This window comes from Medicago truncatula, chromosome 4 (genome assembly GCF_003473485.1).
Source record: "Medicago truncatula cultivar Jemalong A17 chromosome 4, MtrunA17r5.0-ANR, whole genome shotgun sequence".
In the NCBI taxonomy this organism is placed as follows: domain Eukaryota; kingdom Viridiplantae; phylum Streptophyta; class Magnoliopsida; order Fabales; family Fabaceae; genus Medicago; species Medicago truncatula.
In genome coordinates, this window is record NC_053045.1 from 2,145,122 (window position 1) to 2,162,207 (window position 17,086).

Consider the following 17,086-nt stretch of genomic DNA (forward strand, 5'->3'; position numbering starts at 1 on the left):
ATGATATTATATTAGCTGGCACTTCCCTCATTGAGTTTCAAAGAATCAAGCACATCCTTGGCAGTCAATTCAAAATCAAAGATTTAGGGATACTCAAGTATTTTTTGGGTTTAGAGGTGGCTCATTCCAAAGAAGGAATCTCTATTTCCCAAAGAAAATACTGCTTGGACTTGCTTGATTCCTCAGGTCTTTTAGGTGCCAAGCCTGCTCCTACACCTTTAGATCAATATTTACTATATCAAATATATTAGTGAAAGATTTTCCTCAAGAATGTTGGGAATCAATCTTAAGATTCCTTGGCCAAGGAGATGATTTGGAGTCTGTTTCTATGGTCTGCAAGAAATTCCTTTCCATTACAAACCGAGTTAAAGCATCTCTAACAGTACATGATCCCACTGTTCCATTCCTTCCTCGGCTACTCTTGGGATTTTTAAGGCTCAAAGTCTTAGATTTTAGCCACTTCAATGGTGAACTTGAAGGCTTGCTTCATCAAGTTTCACAATCTGGGCTGGACCTTGATTTCGTTAATCTTTCCAACCAGAGAACAGTTCCTGTTGATGGATTGCGAGAGCTCGGTTCAAAGATGATAAACCTGAGGGTTTTGATTTGCTCAAACATTGGCTCTCTTTGCGATAGCCATCTGGTAGTGATAGCTTATTGCTTTCCATTTCTTGAAGAGCTTGACATTAGCTTTCCTTTGGATTCTCAAGCATCTGATTTTGGATTAATAAGGTAATCTTCCATGCTCGAGAATCTGCGCAAAATTGATCTTTCTGGTAATCACTTAACCACCGATAAATCCCTTTTGTCTCTATGCCAGAACTGTAGATCACTGGAAGAAATTTTATTCTTCCAATGTTTCAAAATATCCCAAGTTGGAATTGCTTCTGCGATCCGAATGATGCCAAGTTTGGCTTCGATATCCTTTAACATTGAAAAGAAAAGAAGACATGGACCTGGTTTGACACCCCTACCTATTAACTTGGATTTGATCGATTCATTCGTGAGCTTGAAGAGATTAAAAGCTATTGATTTGTCAAATTCCTTTATATCGGATGAGTTTCTTATCTCAGTTGCAAAGGGTGCTGTTGAGTGTCTGAAAAAACTTGTCCTGCAAGACTGTTGCAACTTTACATTTTCAGGAATCTTTTATGTTTTATCCAAATGTCAATATGTTCAATGCTTAGATTTTCGAAAAGCTGACTTTCTAACTGATCAATGTATCAACAAGTTTTCAATATTTCTTCATAACTTGACCTCTATAAACCTTAGCGGTTGTTGCCAGCTAACAAACTCAACCTTTTTCATACTCACGAGAAATTGTCCCTTACTAAGTGAGATCAAAATGGAGAGAACGTATATCGGAGTAGAAGGTAAGGAAGATTCCAACTCCATGTTGGATTTTTTCGTCAACCATCAAGTAAAAGCGGTTTATGTTGGTGATAATATGTTACAACTGCTTGACTTTAATGCTTGTGAGGGTATCTCTGGAGAATGTATTATTGAGGTTAAGAAGAGATGCTATGAGATAAGACATTTAAACCTTGCATATACAGGAATTGAAAAATTTGAGATAAACTTTGAAGTTTCCCAATTGAAGGTGTTAAACTTGTCAGGATCAAAAAATTGAAGATGAATCACTCTCAATAATCTCAAAGTGGTGCACTGGACTATAGTTTTTGGACATTCAGAATTGTTGGCATGTTACAACTAAGGGAGTAAGGGAAGTATTAGAAAAGTGTACAGCATTAAAAGAGTTAAATTGGGAGTAAGGAATTGTAGTTTGCTGAATGATGATTTTGTTTGTGAACTAATACATACAAGGCCTTCCTTGAGAAAGATAATCACACCTTCTGGTGTTGATTTTTATTGCTGAATTTTAGAGGAATTTCAATGTGACATATATCATGTATTGTTTGTTATGTGTTATATATTCTAGTAATAAGTACCTTGCATGTGTAGAAGGCATTTTTGTTATGTAATCCAAATCATGGAAGTGAAAATAATAGGAACATTTTGTTAGCATAAAAATTGATGTAATCAAGTTACAAGCATTGACAAGTGCAATATTTATTAACACATTGTAAATTTAAAAGCACTCATTAGTCATTAATTGGTTTCTGAAGTAGAAGAAAATACATAAACTGAAAGACATTCACAAATCCATTCCAATATGGAGATGCTAAACAAGTAGTCACATTTATTTAGGTTTTAGGAGAACTAAAGTTATTGTGATTGAAGTAGTCCAGCCTCCTTATAGCTCTCAACAGAGTCAATGAGTGTTTCCTCCAATGGCCTGAGTTTCCAACCCAAACTTTGCAGTTTCTCTGAGCTCAGCATTTTGTAATCATCCATCTCAATATAGCTGCTAGCAATGAAAACTTTAACATAAGATTGTAACTATCAAATTTATATAGGCAAGTATCTATGAAACACTGACACATTCACCGGACACGACACCGACACGCTGACACTAGTGATAATTTGAAAAATGGAATTATTGGATTTAAACATGTGTCAGTGTCGTGTCAATGCCAGACACTTGATACACTTACAACCTAAATTTTTCGGTGCTACAAAGCAGCTATTAAGATTGAAATTACAACTGCAAGTACTCCATCGTACAACATTGTTTGCAATTTTTCCTTCCTCATTCTCCTTAATCAACAATTTTCCTGATACAATTGTTTATCTCTAACAACATATTTTTCACATTTCTTGCATATTTCATATATATCTTGATATTATTAATATGACTGAAAATATTTAAATTTAGAGCTTGATTTATGACTACCACTTTAGAATATGAAGCTTACTTCGTAGGGTACTTGTAGTTTGGATATATACCCTTCAATCTCTCCACCAAATCGCGTGTGACGATAGCGTGTGAAGTGCAGATGTATCTCCCGTCTGCCTCGTGATTCTCATAAGCCAACAGTATTGCATTAACTACATCTCGTACATCAACAATCCAACGAAGCTTATTCTCCACTGAGTCACAACCTTCTAAGACATGAAAAATAATTTTAATATTTATATGAAATCTATAATATATGAAATTAGCAAATTATTATGGCAGGAGAACAAGTTATGCAGAAAACTATCCCCATGAAGGGCATATTCATACATAATTCATGATCTATCTAGTTAGTAGAAGATAGCGTAGCGAAGCAGCCGACTCCCAAAACAATATAACGGTGAAGCAGGTATGGTATTGCCATACACTTATAATGGCTAAAAAATAGAAGAATGCACAAAACTAAACACACATATTTATAATTAATCATCAAAGTTCTTTGCTACTAATATTCAAACATAATATTCAAATAAATATTGAAGCCCAAACTCTGAATCTGTTATGTAAACTAAAAATCAAACCCCATTGTTACATGACCAATGATTTCAACTCGCATTGTATAGTTCATAAACATGCATTTTTTAATAAGAATTTGATAAGGCATATCAGTAGGTACCTTTTAAAAGTTTGACGAGAACCAAGCTACTTGCATTTGTGGTTGACTGTAAAATTGGTCCCAAAACAAGAGTAGGACAAATGGTTACCACGTTAAGTCCAGTTCTTTTCGCGAAATGCAGGGCCTGTTCTTCTGCTTCTGTCTTGGCATAACAGTACCAGTTCTGGATCATATGTTACACATAAGCTTATTTACATAACACAAAATTGTTTGATGATTGAAACATAACATATTTTGAAACTTAATGATCTGAATAAAAATAGTATAACAGACACTACTATCATATCATAAGGCTAATGATACATTTATGTCATACACAATTATAATAAAATCTTAGTGACCTTAGTATTTTTGCAGTAGTCTTTGTCAGACCAACAAGACTCGTCAATCGCCTTATCTTTTGGTAAATTAGGGTTGATAGCAACAGCAGCTACAGATGATACAAAGACGACACGTTCCACATTAGCTTTGAGACAGGCTTCAAGTACATTAGCAGTTCCCTTCACTGCAGGCTCAATCACTTCCACCTGCGGATTAAGCTTCGAATACATTATTTGTCACTTCAGACTTTTTCATGGATGTCGCGTTTACTAACATGAAAAATTTCTATGACACCGATTGATGAGCTGAAAGTCTTTCATCTTACTGGTGTCTAACTAGAACCACGTGGTGACATATCAAATTAGTCTGCATATAAGAGAAAATTAGAAACGTTACCTCGGGATTAGGTACAACTGTTGAAGGTACAGGGCTAGCAACATGGAAAACTGCACTGCATCCAACAATCGCAGAGTAAACCGATTCATAATCCAAGATATCTGCTTTGAAGAGTGTAAGGTTCTCAGAAGCTTTTTCCAGTTTCAGCAAGTGTTCATATTTTGGACTACCTGCAGTTGTCAGACATACGCTTGAAATGAATCGCAACAACACTTATACCTCAAAACAAGAGAGAAAAGATGCATAACAACATCCTCTTCGACAATTGTATACAAAATAGTATACTAAGTAATTTGAAATTATGCTAAATAGTAGGTAATATAGAAATATGGTATGCAGTACTCTGAAATGAGTAATTCACCTTATAAGACAAAGTAAATAATATGAAGTATTAACTAATGATGAAAAATCAACAATTTATATTACATTTACAATTATAACATGTTTACTACAATTTGTAGGTCCACCAACTTCTTGTTATTCTAGTATAGAGGCTTGGACTATTTGGAAAGGTCATATACAGGTCATGGAGTTGGTTGAAAACAGAACACAAAGGGTTCTCACTTCTCGACTCTTATGATCTATGAAGGATAGACACCTCTCTGTATTCGACACGAGTCTGTGTCTGACACTCGTACGAAAAAAAACTTTTTATTCTTTGTATTGACACACGTTAGACACTTCTTGGACACATCTCAAATATATATACATGGATTAAATATATATTTATCGGTGTCAGTGTCCTATGTTTTTGACATTATCAGTGTTGATTTGTCCGTGTCAGAGTCCTATGATTGTCATAAATGGAGGAACTATATTGTTAATTTGCTTGCAAGTTGCTACGTATTGGTTGACTTTCATTTAAACAATTAGCTTTTGGATTGAATCGCCATTTTAGTCCCTAAAATTGAAGGTCATCACAAGTTGTTTAGAGCATGATTTCTTACAGCATCAAAATTACATGTCCTTATGCCTTGTTTCTTTCCATATATAGAAATGAAATTCTTTGCTTATTAAAATAAACTTATACAATACATGTATAACATTAGCAACTAATGAATGTATTAGAATATTTTTCAATAATAACTAAGATATTTCTCATTCATTCTAAAAAAAATTGAAAATCAATAAGAATGATGAGATGAGAAATAGTACCAGGCTCTCTAACAGTTCCATGGACAAAGTAACCTTTGGAAAGAAGAAGTTTAACAAGCCATGATGCTACAAACCCTCCTGCTCCAGTTACACACACCTTCTTATTGTTATTAACACCCCCACTTGCTTCCATTATCTCCTCCTCTTCTCTTACTATCAAATAATCTCAGTGGAACAAACACAACTCTGAATCCTTAAAATAAAAAATTTACATAAAAATAATAGTATGGAGTAAAAGAAAGAACAATTATATTATTAAGGAAAATTCCACTGATGTTATGTTGGTGTCATGTGATTCAGTGGTCCATGTGTACATTTTATTTCTTAGCCATGTTAGGATAACTGGACAATTGTTTATAGCAATTCAAAAGATGCATATTTGAATTTATTCTTATTTATTTGTTATATGTGTAATTTGTATTGAAAGTTGAGGGTAATTTTAAAAAGAGAAAAAGTCAATCCAAAAGAGGCAAAACATGTTATTTTCTTTGTATATAGTATAGATAAAGTCGTGTTTTATCTGGATCAACGGGATCGGCCCATAGGAGATAGACCATTTTGAATAAACTAAATCGTCGACCCGTACGAAATATATTAGTAATGCAGGAGTAATACTTCACTCTTCACATGAGAAATGGAGCAGCAATACTTCATACGAAAGATAGTAAATTAAAAAATAGCGAGATATAACTTAATTAAAATACTTTCTTCAAAAAAAATAATTTAATTAAAATACCATTATAACATTAAACACGTAATAACAACATTAACTACCAAATATTTTGAAACACTTCTTTATAAACTACGTTAGATGTAACATGAGTATCTTCACCTTCCTCGTTAATCAACAATATTTTTAGCCCTTTTCTTGAAGTAACTCGAGGCATGGCAAAATACAGTTGATCAGATGAAAAAATTGATTGGGGCAGATAAATTCCGACCTGTTTAAGCAAAAATTGATGTTTTTGAGACCTAAATTCATAGACTTGCTATGAGATACACCAAATCTAAATGGTACGAGGCTCAAGAAATTGTATGTATATGATGTGTCGTTATGTAGATTTTATAATCACGACCGTCATAGAAAATCTTTTCACTTGCAATTATAGGTTTCCCAAAATCAATAGCAGTACATTTCTCATTGACATTTGCACATATTAGTGGTTTTCTAGACCTAAAACAGGCAAAATTGGAAGGCCTCTGAACATATAGGAGGTGGAATAAGAAATTGACTATTACTTTTCCTACCCTATATCTTTCCTCGCGCGCCCTATTTTTTTCTAATTTTACCCCTGGTCCGGATTTCGTTGTTAGAATTTTGCATATGTTTCCGAATTTGAAAATCCGGAATAATGTTTTACCAGAACTTTTGCAATTTTAAACTTTACAATTCGTAAAATAAAATGCGAATAAGATAAAAGACAGAAATAAAAAGACACAAACATAAAAACAACTCATTTTATTAATATATGAACAATACATTACAATAATTTTTAAGCTTATTACATAAGATCCTAAATCTATTTCTAATCTCATAAGAGCCAAATTCTAATCTCCTAAGATCCTAACCACTGGTATGTGATAGGACATACCAGTAGTTTGCCTATTGGAGGAAAACCGGAGGAGGGCGGGAAGAAGAGAACAATGCCCCTGAGGGAGGTGGGGGTGCTCAAACTTACGCCCAGGCAGGCCAAACTAAGAACCACACTGACCCACATGACCCTCAGATGAACCTCACTTCGTTGCAGCGCGGTTCCATCCTCATTGATCGTTCATACAAACCCTGAAAGTTTTCAATGAAGCCCTTATCTATGAAAGGCCAACGATGGAAATCCATGGTTGTAGAAGAAAGAAGAGGAGGAGAGGGTGGGAGAGGATGGTGTAAGAAATGGTGGGGTTTGGAAGGCTATTTATAGGGATGGGTGGGTAAAAAACGATTGGGAGGCCATAAATGCAGTCAAAAAAACGTGGTAAAAAGCGTTTTTTACTTGACCACCGACAAAAACGTGTGGTGCAGACCACCGGCCATGACTGATGCATTCTGGAATATAAAATCCGAAATGCACATGTATTTTCCGGAATTTATTTTCCAAATTAATGCGATAATGGTGAGCGAGGGAAAAATTGGCATTTCTTGTAGGGCTAAGGACACTCCAGAATGTAAAATCCTGAAAGATTCGGCATTGGATTCTTTTGAAAGAGAGTCATTAATGTGGATTTGGACGGTTACAACCACTAACACGTTTTCATTGACTGTATTAATGACCTAGGACTTGTTTTAGGCTATAAATTGGCTTCCATCTTCAACAAATACCTTCATTCTTCACTTCACCTCTTTTCTTCCATTTTCTTCAAATGTTTTTAGTTTTTTAGGGGTGTCGGTGGTGTCATGGTCATTGTTGACCATTCATATGAACTCTGCAATAGCATTGAAGCTTACGTGGGGTTCATATAACGGCCAACAGAGACCATTGATGTAACACCCCGTTTCCCAATATAAAAATTTCTTAAACATTTATCAGAGTAAACAGCATAAACGGGATATCACATACAAACTTAATCCAAAATCAGTTAAATAACAATTTAACTTTCAACGAATTACTTAAACAATGCAGCGGAAATTATTTCATAATCCATAAATCATTTTGGCACGTAGGCCCCATCAAAATATTTCAATAGTTAATCAACATTATAAAAATAACATAAATGTTCACGTAAGAGAATGAAGCATGCATAACAAACACCCCATCCCGTTACGTATCAGAGCGACCTAGACGACTCAGTGAGGAATGGCCACTCACGACAGCAACTGCAAACTTAAGCACGATCACCTGCAAGTTACTCATACGAAGAGCAACATTTTCAAGCAGAAGGGGTGAGATATCATAACACAATAACATTAATCAATGTAATTCGAAATCATAATTAACATCATAATCAGTCTTAAACAACATAGCATCCTGGATAAACAATTACCAAGTAATCACAGCTTCAATCATAATCAATAACATATACATCTTCAAACTCGACAAATGCGACGATGCAACTTAGACACTTATATGCATGTGGTACCAATCGTCATCATAAGTATTAATATACTTTCATCGTGCGGAGGACAAAGCTCCTAAACGTGCGGAGGACAAAGCTCCTATCATGGTGAGGACAAAGCTCAATGAATGCTAATGCATGGACTCTAACAACAAAACATCTTAATCAACTTATCACTTATACATCCAATAATTTGGAGTTCATCATCAGCTTATTCATACACATGCAACTTAGTTAAATAACATTTGCAGCATAATCAAATCACATCAGGTTTAATAACAAATCATTCGCAACAATTTCTTGATCATTCCACAATAATTCAAGTAAAGGCAATCAATCCATATTTCATTTCATAATTTCTTAACAATTCATAAAAACTTCACAGTTCACAGTCATTATCTTTAATAGGTCACCTTAGTACCTAAAGTTCATTTCCTAACCAATCCAAACCACTCAGGTCTCACAATCCTCTAAAACACTCAATTCTGGAAGTGCTCGCGAGGCGAGAGCGTCTGCTCACCATGGCGAGTACAAGCCAGATTCCCAACTAAGGTTGTTCCAGGTTCAATCTCATTCTAAATCATTCTCTAATCAATAGTAGGCACCTAAAGGTACTCAAAGGCATCTAAGGTTCAACTCAAAAGTCAAAAACTCAGAATTCGACATGCTCTTTGATCAAGCTCGTTATGGCGAGTAGGGTTGTTCGCCGTGGCGAGTTACACCAAGTAACTCGCGAGGCGAAGGGTTATGGCTCGCGTGGCGAGCGATGAACTTCATCACTCGCGAGGCGAGGATCATAGCTCACTATGGCGAGCGATGAATTTTGGCTCGGACAGAATGCAATTTTCACACAATTTTCATCAACTAACAAGGTTCTAAGCCTAATTTAAATTTCAGAATTCATCCTAAACATATTCTAAGGTTATAGGACGGTTTCTACATCAATCTAACCAAGTTTTACCGTTTGATCATCAATTTTAGGGATTTGACCTAATTTCAAAACTTTTCTAAATCAATCCTAACTTTGTCAATTAATCATCAGAATTACAACAATCAATATTACTGAATTATTAGTCTCACCCTTACCTTGTATGAAGAAAATCGCAGCACTCCTAGTGATTCTCTCTTCTCTTGGCTTTTTCTCCCTTTTCTCCAAAAACAATCGTACATAGAATGTTTTCTAAAACTAGGTCTATCTCTTTTATATCTCTTCTTAATATCTTATCTTATTTCACTTTCTCCCCCAAAACTCTCTAAAATCTCAAAACAACCCTTAACTAAATATTTTCTTTTCTTTTCAAATCTTATTTTATTTAACAATAAAATAAGTTATCAAATCATCAAAACACATCAAATCATTCAAATCGACTTAATCATCTTAAATCAACAAAACTCAACAAAACTCACGCATATATTATATAAATATAATATAATTGCCTAAACTCGATTAAATAAATAATTAAACGAAAGTCGGCGTTACAATTGACATCAAAGAAAGACACAAAAAATCACATAACATCTGGTCCGGATTTCGTTTTCCGGATATCACTAACAATCTAGTCCGGATTATATAATCCATACCATGGGTATTTTTGTAAATTATGTAGGCGCGCAAGAAGGCAGCAGGGTGGGAAAAGTGATAGTCTAAGAAATTTTGCAAAAGAATAAAATAAAGGCTTAATTGCACTTTTGGCCCCCTATCTTTTCAAAAGTTGCAATTTTGGTCATCTAACTAATTAAAATACAAAACAGCCCTCTATGTATTGGATATTTGGCAGTTTTGGCCCCCAATGCCACTTTTGACTTAGTCTTCGCTGACGTGGCACCCACATCCCTTAAGTGAGGTGCCATGTGTCGACCTTTGTGGGTGCCACGTCTGCGAAGACTAAGTCAAAAGTGGCCTTGGGGGCCAAAACTGCCAAAGATCCAATTGTTAGTGGCCAACACTCGAGGGGATTTAGTCTCACATCAGATAGATAGGATTCTTGAGAAGAGTTTATAAAGAGGAGGCACTCCTCACCGTATAAGCCGATTTTGTAGAGTTGAGTTAGGCCTCGACATTCGTTACACCAATACATAGGAGGCTGTTTTGTATTTTAATTAGGTAGAGGGCCAAAATCGCAACTTTTGGAAAGATAGTGGGCAAAAAGTGCAATTAAGCCTAAAATAAATAGATGAAAGCCGAATCGATGAGAATTGTTTAAAAATAAGGCTTGATAGCAGTTTTAGCCCCCTAACTTTTCCAAAGTTGCGATTTTGGCCCTCAAAGAAAAAAGACTACAAAACTGCCCCCTAAGTTTTGCACATGTGGCAGTTTTGGCCCCCAAGGCCAATTTTGACTCGGTCTACGCTGACGTGGCACCCTAAGTGAGGTCCACGTGTTTTTTTTTTTTTTTTTTTTGGCCTTGGGGGCCAAAACTGTTACAGTTGCAAAACTTATGGATGGTTTTGTAGTTTTTTTTTCTTATGAGGCCAAAATCGCAACTTTAGGAAAGTTATGGGGCTAAAACTGCTATTAAGCCTAAAAATAAATAAACAAGTTTTAATTTTATAAAAAAGAATCTTTCATTGCATTGTACCTTTATATAGCGGGGTGGAGTCGCAGGTCGCAGCACAGAACTCAACTTCCCTGAAAACGTCGCCGGAGCACGACGTAGTTGATCATCGGACGCCAAGAACTCTCCATCCAGGTTATTGTCTATCATTTTTTCGGATTCAATTCCACCGCAAATTGCGGGCACAATCAGTGGCGGAGCCAGGAATTTTATAAAGCCTGGGCAAAAAATTTATCGCAAAACGTTACTTCCTTCCTACGAATAATTTCACATTTCCTACAGATAAATTCACATTTCCTACGGATATATCTTTCCTGCGGAACCTAAATACTTGGCAAAATCTGCGGGAAATACATTTCCTGCGGAATTTACACAAAAATCCGCAGGAAAAGCTAAAAATTCTAGTAATGGTAGAGCTTGCTACAAAGAAAGTTGGAGCTAAGCCTGGGCACTAGCCCAGGCTAGCTGGGGGGTGGCTCCGCCCCTGGGCACAATAAGCGTTCTTAACAAAATGCATGCATGCACCATATTAATCGCGTCGCGGCAGATCATCATCATCAACCATTGATTTCGCGGAATGTGAATGAAAAAAAAAAAGTGTTGGAACTGAGAATGTTTTTGTTATATTTTGAGATACAAAATGTTAATATTTGAGGAAGAAATAATTTCGTAATTTAGGGATGAAATGTGAGTTTTGTGACAAAGTGTTGTCAATCAATGTTGTCTATGGCGGATGGCAGAATATAGCCGATGGTTAAAAATCCTCTATACAAACACGCCATTGCAGCCTATGACACTGCGATGATGGGCATTCCTTCCCAAATGCCCGCCATGGTGGTGCCACGACCACCATTTAGTAACACTGTTGTCAAAAAGCGGTTATAGTGGCGCTATGACAGTGCAGCGTAAAGGGATTTGTGATTGATAACATTGATTTTAGATGATTTATACATATTTGTGTTATATAATGTCCTAGTACATTATATATATATATATATATATATATATATATATATATATATATATATATATCCCTTACATTGGCTTTGATTGGAATGTTCTTTTTCTGGTGCTTCAGATACTTTGGATTTGATGGATTCGAAGGATTGGGTCGCTAATCAGGGTACTGAACCCACTACTGACACAGTTGATTGGAGAACTCAACTGCAACCTGATCAACGCCAAAGAATTGTCAATAAAATGTAAGATTCAGTATCAATATTGTATCAGAGGTTATTTAAATAGTATTTTTACCTGTCGTTGCATTTCAAAAGAAAATTAAGAAATGAATAACCGATCCATATCTTGACAACCTTCATTGAAGATTTCTTTTGTTTGTTCTATAGATGCAATTCTATCCAATAATGGAAGAAGTGAAAGAAAAAAAATGAAGCATGTCTCGTGGTTCTGTTCAACTTTGAAAAATTAAAGCATTTAAGCATACAACTTCACTGAATTCTGTTAAATTTCTGACAAATAATAAGCAAATGTCTCTCATTAATTTTCAGATGAATGTTGTTCATCCGAATCACTACCAAATATTTTCAAGGCCCATGCATGATTTTTAGCATGCTTATGCTACAATACTTATTGGTCAGGTTTACGGCCTAAGAGTACATACTTTTCATGTTTTTCGATCATTTGCTCTTGCATTCTGTAACATTTTGAAATAATTGGAACAAACATTTTTGTCACATTGAATGATGATCCTTGGATCTGTGATCTATCCTATAAACAGGAATCCAAGTGTCAATTTTTTTGGTTCTGCTGGCGGGGGAATGAAAAATTATCTTTACACTGATTATCTGAACATCTCTGTCAGTTGCATTATCTCAATTTGAAATAATTGCTTTTCTTCTGTAGAATGGACACGTTAAGAAGACATATTCCTGTTTCTGGTTCCGAGGGATTACTTGAACTTCTGGAGATATCTCAACGGTTTGAAGATAAGATTTATACTTCCGCGACAAGCCAGGTACATTCATTACCAGTATTGTGCAGCCTCCACTCTTATTCATGGTTACGCATGCTACTATGTTGTATTGCAGTATAGAAATATAGCCTATTGTAGCTGTGTATAGCCTGTAGAATAACAGCTCTCACATCTACCTAGTCTAAGAGAGATTTCTAACTAACTGAATCAAATCAGTTAGAGGGATTTGACCTCTATAAATACCAATCATCCTGTAATCATTACTAAACGTTGATCAATGAAGAATATTCAGATTCCCTCTCATATTCTCTTTCATATCTATTTCTCAAAGATAACTTGGGTTTCAATTATATGGATCATTGATTATTTAATTGATACTGGTGTTCCTTCTTTTCAGACTGATTATCTACGAACAATATCTACGAAAATGCTAACAATGGAGATTAAATCTCAAAACACCATGGCCAACAATATGCCATCAAATGAAGGTGGTCCCAGGAATAATCTGCCCGATCAAGGTAAGCATGTGTTTTCTGGGGAATTGGTGGTTGTATTCGGGTATGATACCAAAGTTGGCAAATCTTATTTAATTATTTATGTATTTAAAAATGAGAAATGTTTATTTAATTATTTGCTTTAAAGTTACCAAAGATGCTTATTTAAATATTAGGGCATTTGCAAAGTATTAGCAGAAATTGAGTGAAGCCTTATTTTGTTACTTAAACTTGGTAACATGTTAGCATAGGGAATTTGTTAATGAACTAAATTTTGAAAATATTGGAAATGGTATATTTAATTTCTTGAGAGTTTACAAATTGTCTTTTTTATCACAAACTTTTAGTTTTTATTCTTTAACAAGTGCCCCTAAGTGCGCATGTTAGCAAAATCCAAACTTTAATAATTGCTCTAAATGCCCTATGAGCACATGTTAGCTAAACCCAAACTTTAAATAGATTCTTACATCTAACTTCTGTTAAGTCTACATTAACCATTGAGTTAGGTTTTGATTTCGCAGAATGTGAATTGAAAAAATTGTGATGGAGTTGAGAATGTTTTTGTTATATTTTGGGGTAAAAAATGTTAATATTTGACGACGAAAGCATTGATATACCGTTATGCTAGTCTTGGTTTTCGGTGATTTCCTATCTCAAATTTTTTAAATTTAGGTTTTCGAAAATTAGGGATGATATATGAGTTTTGTAACGAAGTGTTGGGATGAAATTTAATATGCAATGTAGTACAAAGTGTTGCCAATCAATGTTGTCGACAGTGGATGGCGGAGTATAGCTGATGGTTAAAAATCCGCTATATAAACAAGCCATTGCAGCCTATGGCACCGTGACGACAGGCATTCCTTCACAAATTATCTATGGTAAGTTGTCCAAAACACCGCCATGGTGGTGCCATGACCACCATTTAGTAACACTGCTGTCAAAAAGCGGTTATAGTGGCACTATAACAGGCAGCGTAAGGGAATTTGAACAAGTTGCTATTTTTTGCGATTGACAACACTAATTTTAGATGATTTATACATATTCCTGTTATAGAGGGTTCTATGATTGAAGTCTCTTCTGTTCTTCTTGCCCACTTGTATTTTGTTGCACTGTTTGTATATATAGTGTTTTGGTACATTGCATATATATGTCCCTTTCATGTTTCTTTTCAGAATTGGCTTTTGATTGGATTGTTCTATTTTTGGTGTTTCAGATACTAAGGATTTAATGGATTCCAGTAATTGGGTCGCTAATCAGGGTACTGAATCCATTGCCGACACAATTGATTGGAGAACTCAACTGCAACCTGATCAACGCCAAAGAATTGTCAATAATATGTAAGATTTGGTGTCAATACTGTGTCAGAGGTTATTTAAATAGTATTTTTACATGTTGCATTTCAAAAGAAAATTAAGAAATGAATAATCAATCCATAAATTGAGAACCTTTATTGAAGATTTCTTTTGTTTGTTCTATAGATGCAATTCTATCCAAGAATGGAAGATGTAAAAAAATCATGAAGCACATCTCGCGGTTCTGTTCAACTTAAAAAAATTTAATCATTTAAGCATACAACTTCGCTCAATTCTGTTCAATTTCTGACAAATAATAGGCAAATGCCTCTCGTTAATTTTCAGTTGAATGTGATTCATCCGAATCACTACCAAATATTTTCAAGGTCCATGCATGATTTTTAGCATGCTTATGCTACAATACTTATTGGACGGGTTAACAGGGAATGACCATAGTTGAGTAAATTTGAATATGAAATTGTTAATACTATATACTTTTCAAGTTTTCAATCAATTGCTGTTGCATTGTGTAACATTTTGAAATCATTGGAACAAATTTTTTTGTAACATTGATGAATGGTTATCCTTGGATCTGTCCTCTAAACAGTAGTTTAATTGTCTCTATTTTTTTTTTGTTCTGCAGGTGAGGGAAGAAATTATTATCTGAAAAACTGATTATCTATTTACCGCTAATCTTGTTTAGTGTTTGTGCCATTGTCTGTACATTTCTGTCACTTGCATTATCTAAATTTGAAATAATTGATTTTTCTCTGTAGAATGGACACGTTAAGAAAACGTCTTCCTGTTTCTAGTTATGAGGGATTAATTGAACTTCAGAAGATTGCTCAAAGGTTTGAAGATAAGATTTACACTTCTGCGACAAGCAAGGTACATTCATTACGAGTATTGTGCTGCCTCCACTTTCATTGATTGTTACTCATGAAATTATGTTGTATTGTAGTATATATCAATACAGCCTACTGTTGCTGCCTATAACCTATAGAATAGCAGTCCTAAGAAACAGTTGTTCTCATTGTAACTAACTGAATCAAATAAGTTAGAGGGATTTGACCTTTATAGATACTAATTATCATCACGTAATCATAACCAACTTTTGATCAATAAAGAATATTCATATTCTCTTTCTCAAAGATAGCTTAGGTTTCTACTGTATTGAACATCGATTATTTAACTCGATACTGGTGTTCCTTCTTTTCAGTCTGATTATCTACGAAAAATATCTACGAAAATGCTAACAATGGAGAATAGATCTCAAAACAGTGTTAATACCCAACAGACCAACATCATTTCATTACCGTCACAAGGTGGGGTAAATGTAATCCAACCAAATCTAAATACCCATCAGCCTGGTTTCAATATGCTTCTGCAACAACAACTGAAACATCAGCAGGAACTTCCATCATCTCAGTTTGTCACAAGAGAAGCCTTTGATCAGTTTGTGCAACAAACTCGGAACTTCATTGATCTAATCAACAAAAGGCATGAACAAGGAGAAGCTGCTAGGGCTGCTATGCAATCAAATTTGGATTTAATCTTGGCTAAGCTTTCTAGCAAAAACACTTGAGCATTTATGTTCATCTTTTTAGCTTTTACTTCCTACTTGGCCGCACCCCTTTAAGTTTCTTGAATCATAAGTTTTTTTTCCTTCTCGCTTTCTTTTGTCTGATGACAGAAAGAGGAAAATATATTGAATAATCTTGTTTTAGTTTTTTTTTTTTTAGATTTATTTCCTTTTGAGATTTCATTGAACTTGTGCAAAATACCCAACTAAAAGTAATTTGAGCACACATGCTCATACATATGCATGATTCAATCTTATAGTATAAGATTAATCAATTCAGGGAGAGCTTCTGAATTTATGGTACTACTGATCACTATTATTTAAGTTGTACCGAGTCCAAGATTTAAAAATGACATGAAATGAGGGAGATTCTTTTCTTTAACTCTAGACTAAAACTTTGTCCGGGCAAAGAATTTGTCCAAGACCTTTTACAATTTAAAAAGTATTATTTGGGTGAGTCATTGAACTGTCCAAGACTACCACTTTGCTTGTTAATTAATAAACCTTTTAGGAAGTTAAGCTCAAGACTCTAAATAAAGTGTTTTTGGGAGGCAAATTACAGTAAAAGGGGTTTTCCTCTTTTTATCCTTCATTTGTAGATTTTATGTTTGAAGTATTTTTACAGTTAAGAGAGTTGCTGTGGAGAACTTACATTTAACTAGATCGTTGTCCCGTGCTATCGCACGGGTCAATGATGAACACATAAAATATTTCTACAATTAATAGCTTATCACTTTGTATAAGCATACTTATATTGAGTTGTTCATGTAATGAAATCATAAGAGATAGGACTAATTTTAAGCACACTACCTATGTGCAGCCCTGTGTTAATGGTTG

At 34.9% G+C, this 17,086-nt stretch overlaps 3 protein-coding genes across 10 annotated transcripts; 2 read left to right on the forward strand and 1 right to left on the reverse strand.

Annotated features, from left to right (window-relative positions):
* The first annotated feature begins 742 nt into the window (after positions 1-742).
* LOC112421320 (F-box/LRR-repeat protein 2) lies at positions 743-1,630 on the forward strand. The gene has a single exon (XM_024782646.1). The coding sequence runs from the start codon at positions 743-745 to the stop codon at positions 1,628-1,630; it is 888 nt and encodes a 295-aa protein (XP_024638414.1).
* A 373-nt stretch (positions 1,631-2,003) lies between these two features.
* On the reverse strand, positions 2,004-5,650 carry LOC11421771 (cinnamoyl-CoA reductase 1). 8 transcript variants are annotated; one of them, XM_039833912.1, is made up of 6 exons: positions 5,379-5,650; positions 4,191-4,360; positions 3,815-4,012; positions 3,474-3,636; positions 2,817-3,006; positions 2,004-2,368 (listed from the first exon to the last, which is right to left on the reverse strand). In XM_039833912.1, exons 1-6 carry the CDS (start codon positions 5,476-5,478, stop codon positions 2,227-2,229), a joined length of 963 nt encoding a protein of 320 aa, XP_039689846.1. In that variant the 5' UTR covers positions 5,479-5,650; the 3' UTR covers positions 2,004-2,226. The 8 variants fall into 8 exon arrangements, with proteins under 8 accessions (XP_039689846.1, XP_003604333.1, XP_024637147.1 ...); XM_003604285.4 differs by having other exon boundaries at positions 2,020-2,365; positions 3,815-4,000; positions 5,346-5,636; XM_024781379.2 differs by having other exon boundaries at positions 2,036-2,368; positions 2,817-3,003; positions 5,346-5,647.
* Positions 5,651-12,029: 6,379 nt separating this feature from the next.
* LOC120580296 (uncharacterized) lies at positions 12,030-16,443 on the forward strand. The gene is made up of 6 exons (XM_039833941.1): positions 12,030-12,150; positions 12,812-12,923; positions 13,279-13,399; positions 14,589-14,712; positions 15,444-15,555; positions 15,887-16,443. Exons 1-6 carry the CDS (start codon positions 12,041-12,043, stop codon positions 16,250-16,252), a joined length of 945 nt encoding a protein of 314 aa, XP_039689875.1. The 5' UTR covers positions 12,030-12,040; the 3' UTR covers positions 16,253-16,443.
* The last annotated feature ends 643 nt before the right edge of the window (positions 16,444-17,086 follow it).

What these genes read in the sequence shown, in the direction of transcription:
- LOC112421320 (XM_024782646.1), top strand. Translation starts at nt 743, where the DNA reads ATGCTCGAGAATCTGCGCAAAATTGATCTTTCTGGTAATCACTTAACC.
- LOC11421771 (XM_024781376.2), bottom strand. Translation starts at nt 5,478, where the DNA reads ATGGAAGCAAGTGGGGGTGTTAATAACAATAAGAAGGTGTGTGTAACT. An exon ending in ACTACTGCAAAAATACTAAG is followed by an intron (nt 3,637 to 3,814) that starts GTCACTAAGATT and finishes CATATGATCCAG; the next exon opens with AACTGGTACTGTTATGCCAA. An exon ending in AACTACAAGTACCCTACGAA is followed by an intron (nt 2,369 to 2,816) that starts GTAAGCTTCATA and finishes TTTCATTGCTAG; the next exon opens with CAGCTATATTGAGATGGATG.
- LOC120580296 (XM_039833941.1), top strand. Translation starts at nt 12,041, where the DNA reads ATGGATTCGAAGGATTGGGTCGCTAATCAGGGTACTGAACCCACTACT. An exon ending in ATACTTCCGCGACAAGCCAG is followed by an intron (nt 12,924 to 13,278) that starts GTACATTCATTA and finishes CCTTCTTTTCAG; the next exon opens with ACTGATTATCTACGAACAAT. An exon ending in ACACTTCTGCGACAAGCAAG is followed by an intron (nt 15,556 to 15,886) that starts GTACATTCATTA and finishes CCTTCTTTTCAG; the next exon opens with TCTGATTATCTACGAAAAAT.